This window comes from Dryas octopetala, chromosome 1 (genome assembly GCF_963921425.1).
Source record: "Dryas octopetala chromosome 1, drDryOcto1.1, whole genome shotgun sequence".
NCBI lineage: Eukaryota > Viridiplantae > Streptophyta > Magnoliopsida > Rosales > Rosaceae > Dryas > Dryas octopetala.
The window spans coordinates 9,730,102-9,757,704 of NC_141366.1; the positions used below are offsets into that span (position 1 = coordinate 9,730,102).

General features: G+C 35.4%; 4 protein-coding genes and 1 long non-coding RNA gene across 6 annotated transcripts in view; all 5 read right to left on the reverse strand.

Annotated features, from left to right (window-relative positions):
* Positions 1 to 1,395, reverse strand: LOC147297560 (uncharacterized). The gene is made up of 4 exons (XR_015119984.1): positions 1,252 to 1,395; positions 1,047 to 1,136; positions 435 to 564; positions 1 to 225 (listed from the first exon to the last, which is right to left on the reverse strand). It is a non-coding gene; the product is annotated as an uncharacterized LOC147297560 (long non-coding RNA).
* Positions 1,396 to 7,385: 5,990 nt separating this feature from the next.
* The window catches only part of LOC147297561 (inosine-5'-monophosphate dehydrogenase 2-like), a 59,584-nt gene continuing 39,366 nt past the window's right edge, over positions 7,386 to 27,603 (reverse strand). The window contains exon 4 of the mRNA XM_086228762.1: positions 7,386 to 7,816. Coding sequence (XP_086084888.1) covers positions 7,745 to 7,816 — 72 coding nt within the window. The 3' untranslated portion in view covers positions 7,386 to 7,744. The remainder of the gene's footprint in view (positions 7,817 to 27,603) is intronic.
* On the reverse strand, positions 13,177 to 15,469 carry LOC147297562 (5'-3' exoribonuclease 3-like). Its single transcript, XM_086251329.1, has 7 exons — positions 15,446 to 15,469; positions 15,157 to 15,335; positions 15,007 to 15,083; positions 14,875 to 14,915; positions 14,695 to 14,769; positions 14,430 to 14,587; positions 13,177 to 13,443 (listed from the first exon to the last, which is right to left on the reverse strand). Exons 1-7 carry the CDS (start codon positions 15,467 to 15,469, stop codon positions 13,299 to 13,301), a joined length of 699 nt encoding a protein of 232 aa, XP_086107455.1. The 3' UTR covers positions 13,177 to 13,298.
* On the reverse strand, positions 15,603 to 17,294 carry LOC147297563 (5'-3' exoribonuclease 3-like). Its single transcript, XM_086228763.1, has 5 exons — positions 17,219 to 17,294; positions 16,903 to 16,980; positions 16,722 to 16,808; positions 15,949 to 16,314; positions 15,603 to 15,719 (listed from the first exon to the last, which is right to left on the reverse strand). The coding sequence occupies exons 2-5, from the start codon at positions 16,930 to 16,932 to the stop codon at positions 15,618 to 15,620; spliced, it is 585 nt and encodes a 194-aa protein (XP_086084889.1). The 5' UTR covers positions 16,933 to 16,980; positions 17,219 to 17,294; the 3' UTR covers positions 15,603 to 15,617.
* LOC147297564 (uncharacterized) lies at positions 23,217 to 25,320 on the reverse strand. Of its 2 annotated transcripts, none has more exons than XM_086229794.1 (4): positions 24,918 to 25,320; positions 24,735 to 24,798; positions 23,791 to 23,904; positions 23,217 to 23,706 (listed from the first exon to the last, which is right to left on the reverse strand). In XM_086229794.1, exons 3-4 carry the CDS (start codon positions 23,896 to 23,898, stop codon positions 23,407 to 23,409), a joined length of 408 nt encoding a protein of 135 aa, XP_086085920.1. In that variant the 5' UTR covers positions 23,899 to 23,904; positions 24,735 to 24,798; positions 24,918 to 25,320; the 3' UTR covers positions 23,217 to 23,406. The 2 variants fall into 2 exon arrangements, with proteins under 2 accessions (XP_086085920.1, XP_086085919.1); XM_086229793.1 differs by having other exon boundaries at positions 24,735 to 24,810.

Here is a 27,603-nt window from a genome sequence, read left to right on the forward strand (position 1 = left end):
TCCGAAAGTATATATATGCTGACATTCGACATCAATCGATCATTTATTCATTAAAACTTGACAATAACAATGAATTAATGTGAAGTACCTATTGGTACATATAAACTTATTGATCATATATTATACATAAAAATTTGATGGGTATAAATTACTCCATCATCATCAATGATCGTGATCAATGCCGCCGTATGCCAAATATCCCTGCATCATATCATGTGGGTGGAACTGGAATAACAATAAATTAACAAATATTAATTAATATATATCATAATTAATAATGAATTACTAAAAGTAGTCTTAAAAGTAAAAATAAAAAAGAATTGCATGATGTTGGTAATTTGAAAGAAGTAATTAAGCGCTAAATTTAAAAGAATAATATATAATATATCATATTAGAGTAGGAAGTAGAAAACATAATGAAATTTAAATCATACTTTCAGTTTCAGCTTCACCGGCCAACACCAGGTTTAGGCGAAGGCTTTACTGGTGTGGGTGCTGGTGAGGTCCGTTGGGGTGCTCTCTCATCCAAATTAGAAATCTTCACATGCAGCCTATTCTTCTCTTCTGCAATAACAATAATTAATTAAGAAAAAAACTTTAATTAATGATCAATTTAGATTACATATGTATAATATACTAATTAATATAAATTTTCGATCATTTATTCATTAAAACTTGACAATAACAATGAATTAATGTGAAGTACCTATTGGTACATATAAACTTATTGATCATATATTATACATAAAAATTTGATGGGTATAAATTACTCCATCATCATCAATGATCGTGATCAATATATGCCGCCGTATGCCAAATATCCCTGCATCATATCATGTGGGTGGAACTGGATACAATATATTAACAAATATTAATTAATATATATCATAATTAATGAACTACTAAAAGTAGTCTTAAAAGTAAAAATAAAAAAGAATTGATGTTGGTAATTGAAATTTGAAAAAAGTAATTAAGCACTAAATTTAAAAGAATAATATATAATATATCATGTTAGAGTAGGAAACCAAATGAAATATAAAGCATACTTGAAGAAGGACTAGCTAAAGGCGAAGGAGCTAATGGTGTGGGTGCTCTCTTTACCAAAGCAATCTTCACATGCAGCGTGCTCTTCTCTTCTGCAATAACAATAATTAAGAAACTTTAATTAATGATCAATCTAGATTAATCAAGTTTTTATATCGATCTATACTAATTGAATTGTCTGGTATGTATGGGGATGGAGAGACAAACTGGTTTTTGGAATTGGGGAAGGTAGTTGAGTGGGAGCAATATTGGAATAATATTGTGGGAGCCTAGTAGATTCGACTAGTGTAATAATATTGCATGATGACAAGCAAAGCAATAGAATGATGAAGGAGTAGTGCTTGTGATGAACCATTTTATCATATCATATAAGCTTTCATTCTTCGCTCCTCTTAATTTATATATATATAATATAATGCATGTGAACGTGTAGACATACATACGAATATACGATCGACCATTCTATTGCTTGTGAGTTCTGCCAAACTAGTCAATGACGTCTTGACTCTTGACTCTGCTAGCTTTGCGCGTTTATAGGACGTCTTGACCGGTTTGCATAAGCAAATTTTTCAAGATTTGGAAAATAAATCAGGATGGATGAAATTATTTGGTTATATAATTATTATAATTAATAAACATACGATTTTGGTACAGTAGTGCTACATATATCACATTTTTATACCATAATTTCATACCACCTTATGTGGCAACTTACATGACATTCATACATTGAATACTAAAAAATAAAAATAAAAACCCAAAAAGGAAAAGAAAAACTTTGTCCAATAAAGTAATGACACGTCAGATGGTATAAAAATGTGGTATAAGAATGTGGTAAGTATAGCATTATTCATTTTGGTAATAATAGTTAGATTCAGTGTCTATTTATTTAATTACAATTACATAACCAAACGATTTCTAATTTGGTTGATTTTTTGTAGAAATAATATAAAAAATAAACAGTTTCGATTATAAACTCACACTGCGAATGATAAATTTTAATTGATTAAAATGAGATTAACACACAAAGAATCACCAGAGAATCAAAATCCAAAAAAGAGCATGAGGTCCCTTCCTAATTACTTTATTTCTAATGCGAATATGTATAACACCACATAGTGCAAAATACGTTTAGACCTTTACTTAGGAGGGTGTACTCAATCCAAATTTCTAATGACTTTTAAAAACCTTTTTTAAGTGATAGAATTTCATAAACTTTCATAAATGTATCAGACTTTCATGAAGTTTTATTAAAAAACTTGCATAGACATTGATAGACTTTCAACGACTTATAATAATTTCAATGACTTCTATAATTTCTTCTTCCTCTACTTTATTATCTCCACTTGAGAAAAAAAAAAACAATAAATAAGACCAAGAAAATGCTCAATAACATAACATTATTATAATATGGACTTGGATCCTCTGCTTGCATTTTTCATCCTAGGATCTGCTTGAGTTTTGCTATGCACATGCCACGTCATTAAATTTTCATTCAAAGGCTACCATTGAAACATAAAATACCGATTATTTATTAAAAAATAAAAAGAAAAAAATGAAGCAAAAACATGAGACTTTGACATTCTCCTGCCGTCATAATTGTTTTAGAAAACAAATGGGTGAAAATTCTAAAATCAAAGAACTGCAATCAGAGTAAGATATATGAACAGGTGATGGAAAAAGCATATATCAATAACACAAAGGGTTCCCTTTTTTTCGGCCAAAAAAGGGTTCCTTATCTACTCATAAAAAACCTTAAAATTGAAGTTTTTTGTTTTTTTTTAACAGTCGATCTCCAACCTTAACAATAGCTTGACAACAAAAGTAAATAAATAATAGAAGAAAGAACGGGGAGACCAGTGAAAGGATCCCATTTAGGACTTTGATTCTTCTTTGCTAGAGTTTACACCAAAGTTGCAATTAAAAGATCGAGTCCTCGAATATATATAATTAAACACAGTGAATTAAATACCTGTGGTGAGCAAGTCACTCAACAATGTTGTCAACAACAATTAATATTTGAAACAAAGAAAAAATGAAGCAAACGTAAGACTTTGACATTTCCCCCCTCCCCCTCCCCCCTCCAACCCAAATCCATTATTTCCCTCATAATTGTTTTTTTTATTTTTGATCTTCATGAAACTTGAATGAAGAAATATTTTCCTTTCCAGCTATACAGAGACAAAACCGGCCAAGTTCCTTTTGCAGTAAAGATCCAAACATCAACATATATTTTCGTTTGGAAGAGATAAAGGTATAGAACAAAGCATAAAATCCAGATGAATTGACAAGTACAACTATAAACCACCGTGCCCAGCGAATCTTTTTTTTTTTTATTTGTATCGGTAACTTCTGAGATTTTGGATGAAACTTGATATAGAAAAATAATGAGGTTTGGTATTTATAGTTTAATGTCAAAAGTCTTTCAAAGTTTATTAATTTGAAAAATCTATAAAAAGACATTAACATTTTGAGTACCGTATGATTTTTATAGACTTTTAAAAAGTCTTCATTGAATACCCCTGACATTAGGTAAATCGAAAATTATTTATCTATAAAAATTAAATAGTCAACAAAATAAACACTTGAAATGTTAACCATTTAATCTTATATGATAAATGGTTTCCGATTTATCTAATTTTTTGCAAGAATGATTTCTTAATAAAAACTTAAAAAATAGACAATTCGAATTGTTAAAATCTTATGTGAAGTAGTTCCCATTGAAAACTTGTATCAAAAATAAGATCGTGCCATTGATCGATCCTTCTCGATCCATATATAAATTTGTGTATGTGGTGCTCCTCATTTTAAATCCACGTATCCAAATTCCAAATGCAACCTTACATGGTAGATCCATATAACATGTTGTGTGATAGTTGATACAAAAGCATTAGGAAATATGGAATACGGAAAATACACACACGATACTTAAGTGGAAATACATAAAATAAAAAATAAAAAAAAATAAGTTAAAGGGTATTCTATTAATTAGCGCGCATCCATTAGCGAGAAAAAGCTACGAGGGCTTGACGCATTTGAAGCTAATTGTAGAGTTACTCTGCAGTTTTTAGGGCATTTTGAGCTTGCAAGTATATATATTTTTTAAGATACACTGTGAGTTAAATTTCTTTTTTATTTTGACTTTCTAGATAAATTACCCAAATTTCTTTAAGGTAATCATATCATGTTTCATTTCTTTTAAGAGCATTTTGTCCACTTAATTTGGGTATGAAATTAAAGAGCAATAACACACAGATCGATAAACTGAGCTTGGCTAAAAGCTAAAACCCTCCTTCCAGAGAAAAAGAAAAGAAAAAGGGAATATGTTCGGTTAGCATCACTAAGGCTTAGCATATGTGTTTACCATAATAAACACATATGCTAAGCCTTAGTTTTCCGATGTGGGACATTGTTCCACATTACTCTCAACACGCCCCCGCACGTGTGGCGAGATTTTGAGCCTTACACGTGAACAAATTGTATTGGGTGACGTGGGAGCACGTGTGGCCGTTGGGCCTTACAGACGAATAACCAAGCTCTGATACCATGATAGAATTAGAGCATCCAACCCAAAACCAATTGGCAATGGGTGGAGAGGCCCATGACTTATAAGCACATATACTAAGCTCTAGTTTTCCGATGTGGGACATTGCTCCACATTACTCTCAACACGCCCCTGCACGTGTGGCGAGATTTTTGAGTCTTACACGTGAACAAATTGTATTGGGTGACGTGGGAGCACGTGTGATCGTTTGGCCTTACACGCGGATAACCAAGCTCTGATACCATGATAGAATTAGAGCATCCAACCCAAAACCAATTGGCAATGGGTGGAGAGGCTCAAGACTTATAAGCACATATGCTAAGCCTTAGTTTTCCGATGTGGGACATTATTCCACATTACTCTCAACACGCCCCCGCACGTGTGGCGAGATTTTGAGCCTTACACGTGAACAAATTGTATTGGGTGACGCGGGAGCACGTGTGGCCGTTGGGTCTTACACACGAATAACCAAGCTCTGATACCATGATAGAATTAGAGCATCCAACCCAAAACCAATTGGCAATGGGTGGAGAGGCCCAAGACTTATAAGCACGTATACTAAGCCTTAGTTTTCCGATGTGGGACATTGTTCCACATTACTCTCAACAGCATCCACATCTCATTATGCTTACATATTTACCTTTCCACTCCGATTTTTAGACATGCATGCACTTGCCTTGAGGTGCTGGCAAGGTAAATATATGCTGAAAATATTCGACATCGATCGATCATTTATTCATTAAAACTTGACAAATAACAATGAATGTGAAGTACCTATTGGTACATATCAACTTATTGATCATATATTGTACATAAAGATTTGATGGGTATAAATATACTCCGGCCATCAATGCCGTATGTCAACTAAATATCTCTGTATCAACCAGTTGCACCTGGAGGAACTGGAATAACAATAAATTAACAGAATTAATTAATATATATCATAATTAATAGACTACTAAAAGTAGTACGTCTTAAAAGTAAAAATAAAAATGTATTGATGGTGGCTCTCTCTGTTGGTAATTGAAAGAAATAATTAAGCGCTAAATTTAAAAGAATAATAATATATCATGTTACAGTAGGAAGTAGGAAACTAAATCAAATTTAAATCATACGTACTTTCACCGTTACCAGCTCCAGGCGCAGGAATTACTGGTGTGTGTGCTTTCTGATTATACAAAGAATTAATCGTCACATGCAGCCTACTCTTCTCTTCTGCAATAACAATAATTAATTAAGAAAGAAACTTTAATTAATGATCAATTTAGATTACATATATATAATATACTAATTAATATAGTACGTGATGAAGTTATTATATACTAATTGAATTTTGTGGTATGTATGGGGATGGAGAGACTAACTGGTTTTTGGAATTTGGGAAGCAATATTGGCATATTGTGGGAACCTAGCAGATTCGACTAGTGTCGTAATAATATTGGATGATGACAAGAAAAGCAATAGAATGATGAAGGAGGAGTGCTTGTGATGAACCATTTTATCATATCATATAAGTTTTTGTTCTTCGCTCCTCCTCAATTTATATAAAATATAATGCAGGCATGATGAACGTGTATACAAAGACGTCTTGACTGGGCTATTATTACTTGAACTATTTTTTATCATATCATATAAGTTTTCATTCCTCCCTCCTCCTCAATTTATATAATATAATGCATGCGAACGCTCATGCATGTGCCACAGTAGTCAAGGATGTTTATCTATATATAAAGCCAGAAGGGGGAGTAGTATATATGTATATATATATATATGAAGATCAATACCATATTTCTAATAGAAACATTCGGCTTCACTTACAGAAATAAATGAATTTCATTTTTATTATATATATATATATATATATGAAGATCAATACCATATTTCTAATAGAAACATTCGGCTTCACTTACAGAAATAAATGAATTTCATTTTTATTAGAAAGAGCGTTTATATTTTCACCCATTTTATTTTAATATATACTTTTTCCACCCTTTGAAACTATCATTCCATTCACCCATTTTTTTAAATAATTTTTTTCTTTAATATATCCTAATATATTTTGTCACCAAAATTTAAAATCGATGATATTACTTTTTTTTTTTTTTTTTTTTTTTTTTTTTTTTTTTCATATTAGCTTTCCATTGAGGAGGGAGGCTCCCATACTGGGATTGCGCTTTTATTACCAATTCAAATAACATCAATTTTAAATTTGGTGAGAGAGTAGAAATAGGGTTTATGAAAGAAAGAAATTATGAAAAAGATGAATAGGTGAGATGATTGTTTAAGAGGCCAAGTGGGGCATTATAGGAATAATGAGAGATAAATAATACTTTTAAAGTTTTAAATCTAAAGGGAGTGTACAAATAATGTGGATGAATAAATAAGATAGAGGGGTAAGAATATAAGCATTTTACTAGAAATTTTGTGGTGTGATTTGGTCAACAATGATGTCTGAGTTAATGGTAAGAATAGTGGGTAGACCTGCCTAGCCTTCGTGATCGATTAAATTCCAATGTTGTCTGGTGTGTCAAAGGCTCAAAGCTGACTTAGGACACTTTGATTACAAAAAATAAAAAAATTAAAAAAATTCAATGCTTATTCATGGAGTCTTCATATGGGATAGTTGCTTATTTGAGGATTGTATTTGTATGCAGTACTCCATATATGTATATACTGACATGTTGTAGGTAACGTGTATGTTTTTAGGTAATACTAATAGAAAGTATACTAGATTCTTCCTTTACTTTTAATTTGGGCTGTGTACTTATTAAGAATATTCTAATGAATCTTCTACACCTATGGTTTAAGATTTAATATTTAAATTCAACGATAAAAAATATAAATCTTAGAACCTTCGAAAATGAAGTCTGCTCATCTTCTCGGAATGATAAACAAAAGAACTTGATAAAGCAAACGAACAATAACATATATTCCACTGAAAGTGCACAATCAAACAAATACAGGCAGATGGAAGAAGCTCTCATGACCACCAACAAATACAGCTGGAGAACCATTTGAGACCAAAATTTTCCATCCCTGGCTGCTCAACAACAAACTCTTGCAAAACCTGTACCAGTTTGTTTGACAACGGAGAGAGATTCCCAGACAACAAACAGCACCAGCAGCAATGACAAAGGCTGAAGAGAGATATAATCATCAAAATGATTTCTTCTCATAAGAAACCAGCCCATGTACTCCACCTTCCACTTGTGCTGCTCCGGTTCTTACCTGCATGCACAAAAAAATACACCATCAACTCATTGAGAAAACCACATTACTTCTTAATAATACCACCATAACACCTGACCACAAGGTAATCATGGTCATGGCCTGCACTTTTCCTATGATTTAATAGATGGAGCAAGAAAATAGGTTACTCCAGAATTTACCTAGAACCAGTTTTAGCAGCTGCTAAAACTTCTAAGGAGAACAAATAAAGAATATAATTAACCTTTGTCTAATTGGTAATCTGACTAGGACTAGCAATGGAATTAAGAGGAATACTTTTAAAATGCAATGGCACTAATCTATAATCCATCGCAAATACCTCAAGGGATGTCAAGAATATGAGATGGCTGTTAATGGCACAAAGAATAGCCCAAATATTTAGCTTTTTAACACGTAGCTCTGTTCTACAACTAACTATTTCGGTGTTGGTATATGAGTGACACTCAATAGTAATATTACTGATTAATAGGGCTTCTTCCCCACTTTTATTGGTAGCTCTCCCTTGAAAGTGATGAACTAGAATACAACAGATAACGGAACAGACAGGGAAGAAGTAAGTTATTGCAAGAATCATCAACTGCAACACCATTTCCAATTCAAGCATAGAGATCAAATGACTTCCTTGAAATAATGCCATGCATAACTCAAGAATGTAAGCAAAATGGTTGCCGTACCTCTAGCCTTAAAACGCTTGATCTTAAGAGTGTTGGATGAGGAATGAAAATAAGAAACAGAACAAGAGATTACTGCAAAAAAATTATGCAGAGAACACAAATGTTTGAGTTGCTACAGCAGAGCTCTTGAGTGTTTGATTAAATTTGCTTACTGATCATTACAGCTAATACAAATATAAAAGCATATAGCTCTAGAGATTTCTTTCATAGAAAGCTGAAAAGGCTTTGCCTAGGAACTCTAAAGATGAGCCATGCTCTGCCTGCACCAGCTAACTTGGCTGCTGCCATAAATATAAATGTTTCAAAAAGTCACTAAAGTGCATTAATTCCAACACTCCATGCACTTTCTTCACAACTCCAATGAGCTCTCTAAGATAACAAAATCTTTCTCTGGGAAGTGGCTTGGTCAGTACATCAGCAAGTTGTTCCTCTGTCCTGCAATACACAAGTTGAATCTCCCCTTTCTCAATTTCATCTTTAATGAAATGGTATTTGAGATCAATGTGCTTGGTACGATCATGATTGACTGGATTTTTTGCAATGGCAATGGCTGCTTTGTTGTCACAGTACAACACGGTTCCTTCTTGTTGTTTTTCTCCAATGTCATCAAGAATTCTTCGAAGCCACATGGCTTGAGATGTTGCTTTGGCAGCCGCAATATATTCTGCTTTTGCAGATGATTGGGCTACAACTTTCTGCTTCTTTGAAGCCCAAGTACAAACCCCTGAGCCAAGAGAAAAAACATAAGCTGAAGTGCTTTTTAAATCATCAAGGCAGCCACCCCAATCACTGTCAGTGTAACCAATGAGACTTGACTTTTTAATAGTCTTGTACATAATTCCATAATCCAGTGTGCCTTGCAAGTATCTCAAAACCCTTTTTGCAGCTCCATAATGAATTAGACTTGGCTCTTGCAAATATCTTGAAAGTAGACTTGCAGCAAACATGGTGTGAGGTTTGGAAGCAGTAAGATACAAAAGGCTTCCAATCAAACTTCTATAGTGTGCAGCATTTGCCTTCTTTGCACCATCATTGATGCAGAATGGATGGCGGAGAAGTTTATGCAACAGCTTGATCGTCGCAAACCCAAGAAATTGGGGAAATGATTTCTACTAGTCGGAGGGTTTTGGCTCTGAAAGTGGTAGTAACGCATACCGTTTCGAAGGAAATCGCGAGACGAGTCAAACTCATAGCTATGCTATGATGTATGGGCTTTTTCGGCCATCCGAGATCGTTTAGGGCCTCAAAACTGCATTCTAAACTTTTAGACATTTTATTTATTTTCGGTTATATTTTATTTGGGTTTGTAACTATCCGTGGGCCTTAATTATATGGTTGTTTGCGCCCTAGGGTTTCGTTAAGCATACTTAAGCAATTTTTACAATTGCTAGCGGATTATTCTATTTTTATTTTTATCAAACTAATTGTTGAGGTTTTCTCTCAATTTCCTGGTGGATTCCAGGCTTCTTGTTCTTTTAGGTTTACGTTTGTAAACCTTTGGCTGATTGTACTGCATCAATCATTTTTCTTCAATTTTTCATTTACCACTAGAGGAGTAGCCACTGACTTGCATCCGAGCATATTGAACTTCTTAAGAATATTTTCTGCATATTTCTTTTGAGAAATGAAAATCCCAGATTCTGATTGAAGAACTTCAATTCCTAAAAAATAGTGCAACAAACCCAAGTCACTCATCTTATAGGTGCACATCATATCTTTCTTAAACTGCTGGATCATAATTTCATCATTGCCAGTGAAGATTAAATCATCAACGTACACTGAAACAATGAGAATAGAATCTCCCTTCTTCAAGACATAAAGTGTAGGCTCACTTGGACTTTTCTGAAAGTCTCTCTTAGCAAAGTACTTGTCAATTTCAGCATACCAAGTGCGGGGTGCTTGTTTCAACCCATAAAGAGCCTTGTTCAGCTTGTAGACTTTATCTTCTCCCCCTTTAACTAGAAAGCCTTGAGGCTGCTCTACATACACTTCTTCTTTTAAAACTCTGTTTAGAAACACTGACTTGACATCAAGCTGATACAGTAACCATTTCTTTTGAGCAGCAAGAGCAATCAAGGTTCTTATAGTTCAAACCTCTAGCCACCAGCCTTGCCTTGTGCTTTTGAATGCTTCCATCTTGATTGAACTTTGTCTTGAAAATCCATTTCACCCCAATGACTTCTCGATCTTTTGGAGGCTTAACAAGCTCCCAAGTATGGTTCTTCTCAATCATCTTTATCTCTTCTTTCATTGCTTTCACCCAAACTTCTTGATTTTGAGCTTCCTCAAATCTTGCTGGTTCTATACCAGAAAAATTGCAGCTTTCAAATACATCACTCAACCTTCGGGTTTTTAATGGAGGACTTTCGGGTGAAGAGAAACTTGGGGAGGAACCATCTCCACTTGGATTGCTTGCTGTAAGTGTTGGTGACTGAGGAATAGCTTCTTCTTCTTGCTCTTCTTGAATTCTTCTTTGATCTTGAACAACAACATATGGCATCTCCTGCACTTTATTTTCATCCCAATTCCAGCCAGCCTTTTCATTACAAATAACATCTCTGCTCACAATCAACTTCTTAGTTTCAACATTATAAATTCTGTATCCTTTTGTGTTGGGGCTGTAGCCAACAAAGATGCATTTTTGGCTTTTCTCATCAAACTTAGTTCTTTTTTCAGCAGGAATATGAGCATAACAAATGCAACCAAAAATTTTTAAATGACTTACTGAGGGCTTGAATCCACTCCAAGCTTCAAATGGAGTCTTGTTCTTCATAGCTTTAGTTGGGCATCGATTGAGAATGTAGACAGCTGTATGTACAGCTTCTGCCCAAAAACTCTTAAGTAAGCCCTTCTCAGACATCATTGAGGTTGCCATCTCCACAACTGTTCGATTCTTTCTCTCTGCAATCCCATTTTGTTGGGGACTATATCCTGCTGTCAATTGCTTCCAAATGCCTTCATCTTTGCAAAAACTTTCAAATTCTTGAGAAGTATATTCTCCTCCTCTGTCACTTCGAATAACTTTAATAGCACAACCACTTTGCTTTTCTACAAATGCCTTGAATCTTTTGAAAACCAGAAAAGTCTCTGATTTTTCTTTCAAAAAATAGACCCAGGCCATCCTCGAATAATCATCAATAAAAGTGAGAAAGTACATGTGTTGATTCAAAGAGGGAGTTCGCATTTGGCCACAAATGTCAGTGTGCACAAGCTCCAACGGTGCTTTGGCTCTCCATGTGCTTTGTCTTGGAAATGGAACTCGGTGTTGCTTGCCCATAATACACCTTTCACAAGCATCAAATGATGTTTCAATTTTAGGCAGCCCATTCACCATGCTCTTATGTTGCAGTAGCTTCAGCCCTTGAAAATTTAAATGGCAAAATCTCTTATGCCACAGCCAAGTATCTTGAATAACATCAGCCTTCAATGCAACCATTTGCTTATAATGAAATTCAATGGGAAAATTTCTATTTTTCTCCATTTTAACTGAAGCAATGACCATATCTTTTGATTTTTTATCATAAATGGTGCAGCCACCATCTTCAAACATAAGTCTGTAGCCATTTTCCACAAGCTGTCCAACACTAAGCAAGTTCTGACTTAGTTCAGGAACTAGCAAAACATCATTAATATGCTTCACTCCCTTCTTGGTTTTGACAGCAATAATTCCACTACTACAAAATAGCAATCAGACAACGGATTTTCACCGTTGTCTAAGTTTATAATTTACCGTCGTCTAATCGAGTGTTGTCTATTCATACCCCCATTAGACAACGGATAAAATCCGTTGTCCTGGTGCACCTACACAACGGTTATAGATGTACCACCGTTGTATATACAACCTTTAAAATCAATGATTTGGAAGATACCGTTGTTGAGTGCCAATTTAAACATCGGTTTATATTTAAAAACCGATGTGTATATATATTTTAAACAACGGTTATGTTAAGTAAAGAATTGGTTTTACAACTATTTTAGGTAGAAACACGAGGTGAAATAGCCATTAAAACAACGGTTTATTGTTAAAAACCGTTGTCTAATCTATTGAATAATATGTGTATTGCCATGTCTATAGGTTTTTCAAACTACGGTGTTTTATATGAAACCGTTGTATTCATGCATTAAGAAAATTAAATATTAACCATATAACCGTTGTATATACTTATTTGGTACATCGATTTTTGGATTAGAAACTATTGTATGAAGGTACTTAGCACAATGGCTTCTTAAGATTTGTGTGGTATGCTTAAGAATTAGACAATGGTTTATGATATTGAACGATTGTAAGTCAAGGGCACAGACCACGCTTTTTATCGAAAAACTGTTGTATAATGTGTCTGTTTACATCTGTTTTTAGAAACTCCCAATTGTCTTTGACCACAATGCAATTATGAACAAACAATGCAGAATCTGATTGATGAGATAGGTTGTTTTGGTACAACCATTAATTGATTCCCTTCATAATTAACATTCCTAATAAATTATACATTTACAAAATACCAATTCACAATAATAAAGAATTGGAATTTCTAATATAACCAAATAATATAAGATATTTAAAGGTAGTAATTGTATATATGTACTTTGCTCCCTTAACCCAATTTCATTCACAAAACCAGCCATATATGCCATAAACAAAAACCCTCCAAATATACCTTTCCAAAAAACTAGGCATCAATCTAATGAATCAACCTAATTGCTGCCATATATATATATATCAAAATATTATCCAGCAGCTAGCCTATCAATCATCCCAAGCTAATCTAGCAAAGTAATCAATATATCATATATACCCAAAGCTAGTCTAGCTAAACATATGGCCTACGTAAAAAAGGTGTCATGCAAAAATCCAACCAGAAATGTCTACATAAACTGGCCCACGAAGTTTGCCCATTCAGCCCGGACTTCATCGATATCTTCTTGGGTATAAGTGTTGTCTTGCCTTCGTTCCCACTGAAACAAGGCAAACATGGAGTACTAATTAAAAATAAAATTCAACCAAATAGGTAAACAGTCCAGCAGAAAGAAAAAAATAAAGAACATGCGCGCCCCTAAGTAGATGTATTGAAAAACATAGGCATGCAAGAGAAGAATATGCCCCTGTCAGGTTTCAACATCCAGTAGCAAGCATATATATATATATATATATAGTTAGCATCCACAAGATAAAATAGGGGCCTATATCTAGAATCAAGCTACAATATATTAACACAAGTGATCATCAAAATTGTTTTCCTTTTATTCCAAGCTTTCAGCCACAATTTGTTTTCCTTTTATTCCAAGCTTTCAACTACATTTCCAAGCTTTCAGCCACAAAACAAATTAAAGCATTATAAATTGCAACAATACATTAACTTCTTTCTCAAGATTCGAATACCCATTTATAAATAAAATCAGAAAATAGTCCAAACAGTTCTTAAATATATAGTTAATAAGAAAAAAAAAAAAGAACAGAAATTAAACTTTCTGTTCATGTAGCAGACGGTACAAAACATCTGCCAGAGAAAATGATCTCCTTATAAATATAACAAACTTTTGGCTAGACCACTAGATTTATCAGGAAAATTTCAGAAATATTAATATTTAAACCAAGTGTTCCTAAATAGAGCATGATCCTGTTCTCAACAGTAAAATCAGTAAATCAATTTGCATCTGCCAAACCACCTATTTGTAACAGTGGCCATATTATCTAATATCATGATCTTTGCCCAATCAAGAGGACCAAGCAGTCAATACTAGATAGCTGCTAGGAGTAGAGCTCAGGTGTTGAACATAGCTGCACCAAGATGCAAAGTAAATAGCAGTAGCATTTACTACCCATGTCAAACTTTAAGAGCTCTAGTTCCTAAATAGCAAACTATAGTAACATTTTTGGATGGAACATACCATATAACGACTGCTTCACTGGAAAATAGTAAATATAACTTTACTGCACAAACCTGTACTTGGGATCAATTTGTTCCTTAACTTCAACCCGCTCTTTGTCTGTCAACTGTTTGCAGCGATTATAAAGGGAATATATGCATACAGAGAGAGGATGAGATGATGTAACAAAAAGCATCTCAAACATCTCACTGTTTCTCCGGGTCTCCTCTTCCTGCACCCCGGAAATGAAGGTGGAATTAAAATAAAAACCATTCTGAGAATAAAAATACGAAATTAGAGAAGTATGCCGGTAGTGCAAACTCAAAAAAGATTCCATACCGTCAATGTATGTTCGAGTTTCTCAACCTCGGCAAGAAGACGGACTTCATCAATAAAAGGCAGTTTTGCAATACCCTTAAGAACAGCAATAAGATGTCAAGAACTCCACTAGAGAGTCATCCCAAAAAAATGACCAGGAAAAAAAAATACATGTACAATATGGATTCAAAGAGAACACACCTGCCATGCATAACGTTTCCCATTCATATCCACTTCAAAGTCTGATACAAAACAAAGGTTCAGAATAGCATCTTACTAAGCAAGTAAAAAAGAATTAAGATCTAGAACACCACTCTTAGCCAGAAAGTATACCAGTAGGGTAAAAATCAATAATAGGTGAGTTGGGATCAGTCATCAACTTCCTATATTGCTCAGGAAGGGCATGGGAACTGCACATGTATAATCATTAGTACCTTGCTAGTTGAAAAATTTCCAACATAGAAGAAAATATCAACAGCATACCTTGCAGCAGGAAAAACCCCCAACAGCTGATTGAATGGTTTAAAAGGAGTGCCCAAATCAAAACTTATATTTAGCTGACTGAGGTCCTTGAGATCAGAAGCAAAGGGTGCATAATGATAGGGGTAGAACCTAGAGAAAAATACGAAAAAGATATTCAGCAGCACGGTAAACATATTTACCTAAGACAAGACATAAACATTGAGACAGTGAACATTCCATGGGTGTCCCTTTCATCATTTACTTTTGAACATTTGAAATAAAAGCATCACTTGCGATATGCATAAAAAACCTTATACACAAGTGATACTTGCATCTACATAACTTAATGTGGTTGCAAGATAGAAGAGCACCATAAAAATGCTTCATAATATCTAAAAACTCTTTCATAGCATCAACATTTATAGCAATACCAAATACAAGATATCACCTACACATAATAAAAGTCAGCAATACACAAGTAATCAGACCTTGTCTTCTTCGGGATTGTCAGAGTTAAAAGCATCAGACCTCTCACGAAGAACCTCTTTGAGCTTTGCTTTCAATTCTTCTTTGTTTTCATGTACCTGACAAGCAAGAGACAAAGATGACAGCTTAATGAACACATAGTTAAGAAACTACACCCAACGTAATTCATTAAATAATATTTGTGAAACAATTATTAAAAGATAGTAAAATAAAGTTTCACATTCACATCCTTGCCAGCATCACAAATCAGACAGTAGAAGAGTAGATATGAACAACACACTATACATGATTTACATTAAAGTGCCTCAAATTAAGCTAAAAACTTACTTCTTCAAGACTGTTCTCTGCTTCAACAATAGCAGCACCGACAGTTGATGCCTCTGAAGACAAACGTGCAACTTTTCGAGCGTTTCCTTGACCATTAGATTTGTAAGATTCTTTGCTCTTCATATCAAGCTTAGACAAACTAGTTGTGGCTTGTCCGAGCTGGTCTCCTCTTCTAACAGGCATAGAGCTCTCAGAACTATTACCAGATCCAGATTGTTGATAGGGTGAATGTGAAGGACCTGAAGCAAGACGAGAACCATGAAATCGGGAAACTGCAACCAAAGAATCTGGTTGCACTTGTGGCCCAACATCATCTCCTCTTCTTCTCGCTTGCCCCTTTTCACGCTTTATTCTTTCTGCCTGCCGCTGGAGAGGGGGGGAGGGTATTGTAAAACAAAAGTCAGGGCTTCACATTGAATCTAATATTATTTAGGAAAACTGTGGTGACCTCAGAAAATTATAGCATGCACAGAAAGCAGTCTCATCACCAATGTTATATTTGTTAATCTACCCTTAAGGCCAATCACAGAAGAAAGATGACAAATAAACATCCAGAGACTTGGAAGGGGACCTCTATGTGAAAGAACATGTCCCACAACATAGCACAAATCCTCTATGTATTGCAACACAATAAAAATATATTCTAATTTACCCATTTACTGAGACTAAGAAATTCGAGCGTTGATTTATTAATGAAGAAATAAACCATCTCTATGACTTGTAAATGAAGAGGACATACAATTTTATAATGTCTATCCAAAAACAGAACAAACCTGGTGCAACCGGGCTCTTTTCTGGAATATGTTATCTTCATAAGATCCCACTGCCTGAATGAAATGCTCTACCCGCCTCAAATTCGGCTGAGAAAAAAAAAAACAAGTAAAAACATTCTAGAAGAAATATCTAAACCAAATGCAATTTATTGACTACCCTACAACGCAGTTACTTAAATACCTTGCTTCCATTAGTCAAATATCCACCCATTGCCTTAAATTCCTTTTTGTATACAGCAAAAAGCAAGTTGATTGCGCCCTGAAAAATAAACAATGAGTCTTAGCACAGGAAGGTATTTGCCTTTCTAAGTATAATTGTTCAATTCATCAGCAAGAAGAAACCACAAGAGGTATCCTATCTAATTGCCACCTACTATGTAGCTATATGGACAAATTTCCTAAACTATACCTAACTACATGCCAGAACCAACAAAACAGGGAAAACAAAAAAAAACCAAACAAGAAAAATAAAATGAAAACCAGCCTGATGAACTCACCTTTCCAATCCAATCAGTGCGCAGCCTATATTCACAATCCCCAAGCTCACTAAGCAATTCACCTCTTCAACTAATGCTGTCATATATAGGAAATTAATTATACAAGTTATCAAGATCTAAACAAAGCACAAAACCAAGCAGGAAAAAAACCCCGAAATTTGGTGCTTTTCTAACCACAAAACAGAAGTGCACACCCTAACCCAAATTTGGGGTTTTTATTTAGAGAGGAAAAGACCCGTTCGAAATCTGATTTTTCATACCTATATTGAAATCTGTTTTTATTTAACAAATTTCATACCCTAACCCAAATTTACCTGAGTGATAGGCGAAGATGATGAACGGGAGTGCTTCTTTGGTCGATTAGTGTTGAAATTAGGGCACAGAAATGGGCGACAAGGAAGGAGCTAGAAGGAGAAAGATGGCAGAAGTATTGAAGATTGAGCGATGAGTGAAACTTGAGCGATGAGTGAAGATTGAGCGACGAGTGCTTCTTTAGTCCCAGTGATGAGTGAAGATTGAGCGATGAGTGTACGAATTGGGCTGCAGTGAAGATTGAGGATGCAGATGAAGTGCTCAATGGCGCTGAGTGCTTCTTCAGTGCCAGTGCATGCTTCTCGAATGGGGGCTAAGTGTTCTGTTTGATGGGTGGGTGAAGTCAAGAGGGTTTGACCCAAAAAGACTTAAGGCGCCAAAAGGGTTTCATTAAAGCGGGCGTGCGCTTTGACAATACAAAGACCCGCAAATTTTTAATTTTTGTGTAACTTGCCCTACACAACGGATTTTCCTAAAACTATTGTTTTTAATAATTTAGAAAAATCTATCCAACCAAATAGCATTGGATATGATACCATTATATAACGGTTTCTTAATACCCGTTGTGTATTAAATTAAGATAACGGATAAAATACTAACCGTTGTCTATTGACTGTTGTCTATTTATATAATTGTAGTGGTGTTCCTTTACCTTTCGCATACACAACAGCTCCATTACCAAGCTTTATCTTAGGAGTAATTGCAGTATTCACATCAAGAAATATTTTTTCATTTCCTGACATGTGATTGCTGCAGCCATTGTCAAGGTACCAAATGCTTTCTTTTTCTTCGAAAGCTGATTGACAAGCATAGAATAGATTCTTGTCTTCATCATCATCATCTTTACTTTCAGAAAAATTTGCTTGGTTAGTGGCCTTGAATCTGCAATCTTTTTCAACATGCCCAAATTTCTTACAATAATTGCATTTGGGTTTTCCACGATGCCAACAGCTAGCAGTAGAGTGATTTGGTTTATTGCAAATTTTGCAAGGAGGTTTATTGTCATCAGAAGTCATACCTCTGTCATTTTTAGTTTCTTCTTTCTTTCTGAAGTCTCCCTTCTTCCATTTTCTTTGATCTCCAAACCGTTGGTTACCCTTTGGATTTCCTTTCTTGTAGAACTTCTGTGGCTTAAAAGTGAGCTTGGTTTGGAAAGCACTTTCAACAACTTGATCATTTCGTCTCAGTCTTCTCTTCTTATGAGACTTTAGAGAACCCATCAGTTGTTCAATTGATGAAGTGGTGATGTCCTTGGATTCTTCTATTGCAGCAACAATGGGGTCATACTTTTCAGGCAAGCTGATCAGTATTTTCTCAACTACCTTCTGGTCTGAGACAGCTTCTCCAAGTGTTTTTATTTGATTGACGATGAGTAATCTTTGATGCATTCAGATTCACTCATCTTGAGATTTTCGAATTCTCTGCGCAAAGTCTGAAGCCTTATAGTTCTTGCCTTGGCATCTCCCTGAAACTCTAGTTCTAAGATCTCCCAAGCTTCCTTTGTTGTCTGAGCTGTTGTGATTCTTGGAAAAATGTTTGAGATGACTTCGTTCTGTATTTTTGAGAGAGCTTTAGCATCAGTCATCATATTTGCTTCATACCTTTCTCTTTGTTGTTGTGTAAGTTCGGCTTCATTTGCTGGTTCATTAAAGCCTTTGTCAACAATACTCCAAAGTCCTTCTGACCGAAGCAAAGTCCTCATTTTTACTCTCCAAAAATCATAGTTTTCTCCTCCAAAGATGGGAAGAAAAGAGTATGAAACTGATCCACCTTCCTTTGAAGACATCTCCTCTGATGCAATTTGTTATCTGCCCAGTATGATTAAAAGAACCAGCTCTGATACCAATTTGTTGGATGAGGAATGAAAATAAGAAACAGAACAAGAGATTATTGCAGAAAAATTATGCAGAGAACACAAATGTTTGAGTTGCTACAGCAGAGCTCTTGAGTGTTTGATTAAATTTGCTTACTGATCATTACAGCTAATACAAATATAAAAGCATATAGCTCTAGAGATTTCTTTCCTAGAAAGCTGAAAAGACTTTGCCTAGGAACTCTAAAGATGAGCCATGCTCTGCCTGCACCAACTAACTTGGATGCTGCCATAAATATAAATGTTTCAAAAAGTCACTAGAGTGCATTAATTCCAACAAAGAGGTCATGAGCAGACTCCAGAGAAGAAGCACCAAGATCTTGGAAACCTTGTTTCACCGCTTGCATTGTGTAAGGTATGAACTTCAAAACAGAACCTTTGTTTGCAACTGCCCCAACCACCCCCTGTGCAATTTTCAGCTTAGCTGTATCACCCAAGTACCTTTGATCGCTCCCTTTTGTCATTGCTTCAAGAGAGCCCATGCCTCGATATTTTTTGACCCGGCGACCATTCTGATACAGGAAAAATGAAATTACTCATATTTCAGAAACAATGCTTTTGTCGGTACAGGTTAAGCATGCTTAAAGCTAATTGTCATTCCTAATGATGTAAACGCAATAAAAATCTATGGAAAACCATAACGCATATGAATAAAGTAAAAGTATCCCATACATCCATAGCTGATACAGCCCAAAAAGAGTGAGAAAAAAATCCAGGATATGTGACTAATTTAGAAACACATCTACTAGCTAAGTTTCTTTACCAGCTACAGCCACAATTCTATATTGTGTAATCCTACATAATAAACTCCTTCAACCTCTCCAGAAACCATCAATGAAATACATGATATCTATTCAAATAAAACACATACAAGGTACAAGAGGTGTAACACTAACAATTATATTTGACGGTGTGGGCAGTATATCTGCTTTAGCAATGAAAGATGCGTAACATCTCAGCCATACCTGATACTCATAAACCCCAGGAGCCTCAGTGCTTCCAGCTAAGAAGCTTCCCATCATGACAGTAGAAGCCCCAAGGACCAAAGCCTTGACGATGTGTCCTGAATTGGAAATTCCACCATCAGCAATGACAGGCACACCACTTTGTGAAGCAATAGATGCAACCTTGTAAACAGCAGTCGCCTGAAACATATTACCAAAACAAAACAACATTGAGTATAAAATGGTATTACTATCGGGCATCCCTTAAGCATGACACTGTCAAACTCAGTCTTCAAAAGTTCCCAATATTATATAGTGTTGGGGACCTTCTATCATGACAGCAGGCATGCAATGCCTGCACCAAAAAAAAAAAAAAAATTGATAACCTGCTGAACTGGTAAACAAGTTTTACCAATTTTTTGATGCATCCTTCAAGATAATGGTAACTCTTGATCAAGATTTGGTAACTTACCATATTCTTGATCGAAGTTACCATTTTCTTGAACCAAACATCAAGAAAATGGTAACTAAAACCTTGCCCCAAACCAAGTTACCACTTTTTTGATCATTCGATCAAGAAAATGGTAACTTGGTTCAAGAATGTGGTAACCAAGCCCAATCATGACCAAAATTACCATTTGTTTGATTTTTTTCCTCAAGAAATGGTAACTTTTTCTCAAGAAATAGTAAGTTACCATTTTCTTGATCAAAGTTACCATTTTCTTGAACCAAACATCAAGAAAATGGTAACAAATCAGTGGGGCAAAAACCGTTACCACTTTCTTGATCGTTTGATCAAGAAAATGGTAACTTGGTTCAAGAATGTGGTAACCAAGCCCAATCTTGACCAAAGTTACCATTTTCTTGATTTTTTTCCTCAAGAAATAGTAACTTTTTCTCAAGAAATGGTAAGTTACCATTTTCTTGATCCAAGTTACCATTTTCTTGAACCAATCCTCAAGAAAATGGTAAGCAAATCAGCCAAACAAAAAACATTACCACTTTCTTGATCATTTGATCAAGAAAATGGTAACTTTGATCAAAAAAGTGGTAACCAAGCCCAACCTTGACCAAAGTTACCCTTTTCTTGATTTTATTTCTCAAGAAATGGTAACTTTTTCTCAAGAAATGGTAAGTTACCATTTTCTTGATCAAAGTTACCATTTTCTTGAACCAATCCTCAAGAAAATGGTAACCAAATTAGCCAAGCAAAAAACGTTACCACTTTATTGATCATTCAATCAAGAAAATGGTAACTTGGATCAAGAAAGTGGTAACCAATCCCAACCTTGACCAAAGTTACCATTTTCTTGTTTTTTTTTCTCAAGAAATGGTAACTTTTTCTCAAGAAATGGTAAGTTACTATTTTCTTGATCCAAGTTACCATTTTCTTGAACCTCCCTCAAGAAAATGGTAACCAAATCAGTGTTGTTACTACTTTCTTAATCATTCGATCAAGAAAATGGTAACTTGGTTCAAGAATGTGGTAACCAAGCCCAATGTTGACAAAACTTACCATTTTCTTGTTTTTTTTCCTCAAGAAATGGTAACTTTAGCTCAAGAAATGGTAAATTACCATTTTCTTGATTGAGGTTACCATTTTCTTGAACCAAACCTCAAGAAAATGGTAACCAAATCAGTGGGGCAAAAAAACGTTACCACTTTCTTGATCATTCGATCAAGAAAATGGTAACCGCAGTCAAGAATGTGGTAACCAAGCCAAATCTTGACCAAAGTTACCATTTTATTGATTATTTTTGTCAAGAAATGGTAAGTTTAGCTCAAGAAATGGTAAGTTACCATTTTCTTGACCCAAGTTACCATTTTCTTGAACTAATCCTCAAGAAACTGGTAAGCAAATCGGTGGGGCTAAAAACGTTACCACTTTCTTGATCGTTTGATCAAGAAAATGGTAACTTTGATCAAGAAAGTGGTAACCAAGCCCAACCTTGACCAAAGTTGCTATTTTCTTGATTTTTGTTCTCCAGAAATGGTAACTTTTTGTCAAAAATTTGTAAGTTACCATTTTTTTGATCCAAGTTACCATTTTATTGAACCCAACATCAAAAGAATGGTAATTTCATCACTGGGCCAAAAATCGTTTCGCACTGCAACTGCGTGTAGACGAAAAGGCAATTGCATTATTAGACTTCTAAATACAGGCTCCTGTTTGACAATCAGGTTTGGACATGCAATCCAAAATTCTGAACAAAACTGCTTCTATAGTTGTATACCAAGTTACCATATTTTTAATTCAAGTTACCATTTTCTTGAACCAAATCTCAAGAAAATGGTAACGGAATCACTGGGCCATAAAACGTTTCGCACTGCAACTGTGTATAGACGGAAGGGCAATTGCATTCTCAGACTACTCAATGCAAGCCCTGTTTGGCAATCCGGTTTTGACATGCAATCTAAAATTACACAGTTTGACTAGTCTGGAAACGCGCCGGAGGCAGCATCTGTTGAAGAATCTGCCTCCTTCTTGGACACATTTACTCTGCCTGGTATTGAATGATAGGTCTACTGCATCCTCGTGCACAACTGAGGTTCCTATAAGGCATATTATTACGGAGGCAAGCCCCTGCCCATGACAATATGTTTTTCAGCATCTCTTCTTAAATGAATGTATTTGTCTAGTCTAACATACCCAATTATCCTCTGCTAGTTTAAGTTGGAGTGCCTGAATATTTACTAACGAACATAAACTTATTAACGTCTCAATAACTTAATTGTCATAATTTTCAGGATGCACACCGCTACGTCATTTATTTACCAAACAATGCAGCCACGTATTCATACACACAGTCACATTACTCACATCCATAAACAACAGAACGAACAAAATGCATAAAATAAAATGGCCAAGCATACACTTCATCCATAGTACTTAGATTGAGTCTTAGTACAACAATAACCAAGCAGATACCGAAGAAGCAATTATCACTACATGAAAACTGCAAAATTAATCAAGAGTAACTGCAAAAAGCCTCCCAATTGTAGCCTGCCAAGTTTGGTGACGTTACGACCAGTTTTTCACATTATAATTACATTCGTTATTACGGGGAGTAAATGTCATCAGGATCAGGTGACCACGATGAGTCAGATGGCCACCATGGACGCCAATTGGCAGGGGTGCAGTCCGGCGATGACTCTGAATGATAGTCGTTCCCAGGTTCTTCATCCACCAAATCCAGTGGTCTGGACTGTTGAGATAAATCAGGGGCAGCTGACCCTTGTGATGAATCCGCAACATTTGACACTCCGGTATCTTTGGGTGGTTGTGATGCCGAAACAATTGTGAATCCACAGCTACTGTACTCATCTACCCATATCCAGCCATGGCAGTCAGCCTTACCCTAATACAAAACACATGCATTATGACATTTCAATGTTTTCGTTGCTTTAAGGATTGGGCAAACTTAACAACAACGTTCACTTACATTAGTCCCTTCGCATCCCCAGGCTGGACGTTGATTACCTTCAAAATTGGCAATATATTGCATTGAACCATTGCAAACTAAGCACCGTGGACCTAAGTCGTTGGCCATATGTTCCTACTTGCACAAGAACACATTGTCTTTATTCTTTGCAAACATATTATGGAAAAATACCTAACAATGTGAAATTTTGATCCATAACACACCATGTACGCAATTTCCAATATTCAACTGCAGCAAGATAATAATGCTTTTGAATGAAAAATCATAGTCTTTTCAAGAAGCTTTTTCTTCTTTCTTTTTATGGCCATTCATTTTGTTTTCACGAAACATTTTGCAAACTCCTTCCTGAAATGGGAGAACCTAAAATGGATATCTGTCCTCCCAAGACTAAATAACTTGACATCCGCGTGTATGACAGTAGAAAAAAAAACCGACCACATGCACAAAAAAATTAAAAACAAACTCCAAACAAACAAATTACATACATACCCAACCTTTACAGCAAAAACAAGTACAAGGGCAGGGAGATGATCAAAAACAGAAAAAATCCCAAGTTTTGCTTATTTTGAGTAACGTCCGTACTAGATTGAAGAGGGGTAGCCGCCGCAGCCCCTGTTGGGACTACTTCAGCTCTACAACTCTCATCACTTGTTTTTATTAACAATAAATTTTTAAAATTCCTAACCAACAACACAGCAAGCAAGTATAGCAACCAATAACAGTTTAGTTTACTAAATTACTCACAAGTTAGGAACCAGGTATCAAGCTGCCAGAAATGAAATCCATAACATTAAGCAACCAATCTCACAACTTAGTTTACTAAATTCGTTTAGAAAATACTAGCTTTCTAATACGCTTGTGTAAGTGATTTTTTTATTATTTGTTTTTAAAATCCCAAAAACAAATATAAGCATATCTGCATATTTGATATATGGAAATCTTACCTTGCTCCTGTTCTGAAACCAAACTTGAACGTGTCTTGGCTTCAATGTAAATTGCTGCAAGTGCCTGTTTCTGAGCCTGAATGAATTAGTTCAAAATCCAAATATTCAGTTCACGAAAGAGATGGAGAGTTTGACATATGAATAAAACTACAAAAACAAATGTAAACAAATGGAAGCCCTAACCTGGGTGAGCGAGACAGCGTCTGAGTTTTACGGTTTCTGCGAGATCGAAACTCGGTGAGATAGAGAGTCAGCGTGAGTTTTCTGGGTTTCTATGTTTCGAAACTCAGTGAGAGAGGGTCTGAGTTTTCTGGGATGATGGGCGATGGACGTGCTAGGATGGGTTTATGAGTTTTCTGCGTTTTTTGTGGGAGGATGGCGAAAGGGTGGCGACAACGAGGATTGAACGACAGTGCCAGTACGGCGAGAGAGAGTCTGATCTATCTGGGATGGGTTTCTGAGTTTTCGGTGAGAGGATGGCGAGATCGAGGGTGGCAAGAGGGCGAGGATTCAGTCAGAAGGTGAGGGCCTCAGAGGGCGAGGGCGGCGAGATAGAGTCTGGGTGAGGCTAGGTTATTTATTTTGAATCGAGAGTGAGCTGAGCGGAAATTCTGTGTGATTTGGGTTTTACCATTTTTTTGATGCACCTCTCAAGAAACTGGTAACTCAGGCAATATTTTGTAACTTACCAAATCTTGACCAAGAGTTACCACTTTCTTGAGGGATCCCTCAAGAAAGTGGTAACTTCACAAAACTGCCTAAAACCCAGGATACCACTTTATTGATCTTATATTGAAGAAAATGGTAACTTCACATCAAGAATGTGGTAACCACTTTATTGATCTACAAGCCTTAAATACGAGCTCCTGTTTGGCAATCAGGTTTGGACATGCGATCACAAAATTTAATCGTTGGCTTTAGCCACATTTTTCAGACCTTTTGTCTTATGCATAAATCAACTTACACATTAACTTCAACAACTATGTGGTAATTCATAAATTAAAGTCTGACTGCCAAGGCTATACAAGCTAAGCACAAATAAATGACATGGTAATAGTGTTATTTTTTTCCCATCTTGGGTGGGTTAAGTTTAATAATTTGGGACGGGGAAGGAATTTTGGTTTGAATTTCAATATTTTTGGCGGGGACTGAATTTTAGTTTCATACAAACACATTTTTTGGGAAGGGAAGCAATTTTGCTTTCAATTTTTAGTTTTTGTGCGGGGAATGCTAAATTTGATTTCCATTCCAAGTCTGTAAGGTGAAAATTCGTTATATTTACCTCAAGCCTCCAATAAATGCACAAAGCACTTCCGATCATCCCCCTACATACTATATCAAGAAAATTGATCAAAATTAACTTAGCCAATATATTAGAGTTCAATATCGGTACTCAAAATCCTTTTAGATTGACAAGAAAACATATTATGTTTTGTAAACCACAATATATGTATTCTAACAGTTTTAAAATATAAATTGATTGCATTTCCAAATGTGAGCGTCAACAGGAGTGTCAAACTGCCAATTTGATATAGCATTTGCATATCGGCCTGCAATGGATTGGCATAGCAATAATATTTCTTCCATATGTTCATGTATCACATTATCCTAATAAGGGCATATCACTTAAGAAAAAGATCCCCGTGTATCCCCAATAATATTCACCAAAGTGTGAATACATATTTTTGCAACATATCCACATTTACACCTGAAAGTACCAAAAAGTGCCAATTCAGAGTTTGCCAATACACATGCTTGTATTTTGATGCCAGCTGCAATAATACCCGTTTATGTATTAACCAAACCAACTTCAACAACCTTCGCCCTCATGTCATCCCCAATAAGTATGTTTGAGGGCTTCAAATCTCTTGTGCTGGGGTATTCCTCTCGAAGATTGCTTTGTGGGACAGGGGGATGTGGTTCTTGCTGGCTGCCTTCTGTGAGGGGCGTGTTTTATGCCTGGGTGCAAATTTCGAAAAATAAGAATGAACTTCATGTAAGGGGACATGAGATTCCTAACCAATTTAAAGCAGCTGTAAGATACGAAGGAACTTCATTTCATAATTTGATACCAATGCAAGGAAATAAAGTTAAAAAAAAAAAAGCCAATTTTCAACCAATGCATAATAACCTGTACGAAGCCTATAAAATGTGCCAATGTGCAGCTAGTGTATATAATTTGGATCAAGTGTATGAAATTAGGAGCCTACCAAGGCTTTATGTAATTGAGGTTGCAAGCAGCCAAACCAATCCTAATTGTACCTTTCTTTTATTTTTAATGTTTTTGATTTGAATTTGCAAGTTAAAAGGTTATTATAATTGGTAACGTATACTAATGAATAGATTAAGCATAAAGATCAGCAGTCAAAAGCAACTTCGCACAGTAGTACAAATTAACTGATTTGTAACAATGTATTCAACTGCATATTTTTTAGCACAAAGGAAGAACCTCTAACTTACTGAGCAATACAGAAGTATGATCTACTAATTCATACTATCAGAATATTTTAATCAAACTGTGCAATTAATCAGAGTGTCTTAATCATGAATCGATACCTACTCAAATCATAATCTATATACGAAGGTAAAAAAGTCGAACTACTTTTCCACATCACCCCTGAACGAAGACAAAACGAAAAACCAGAAAGCGTACTCTCTATTTTAAGAGACTTAAAGCCCTAGCCCAAATGACTGTATGTCCATTTTACGTTGGACAATTGAATTGAGAAGCCTAATGAATTAGCTTTCAAAGTCAATTTTTGCGACGTCTGTATCTTGCTAAGTAGCTATATGTATACATATCCAATATTAACCATTAAACCATCTTATTATTGGGCATGTGATCAACTATTTAAGAAACCTGAAGATA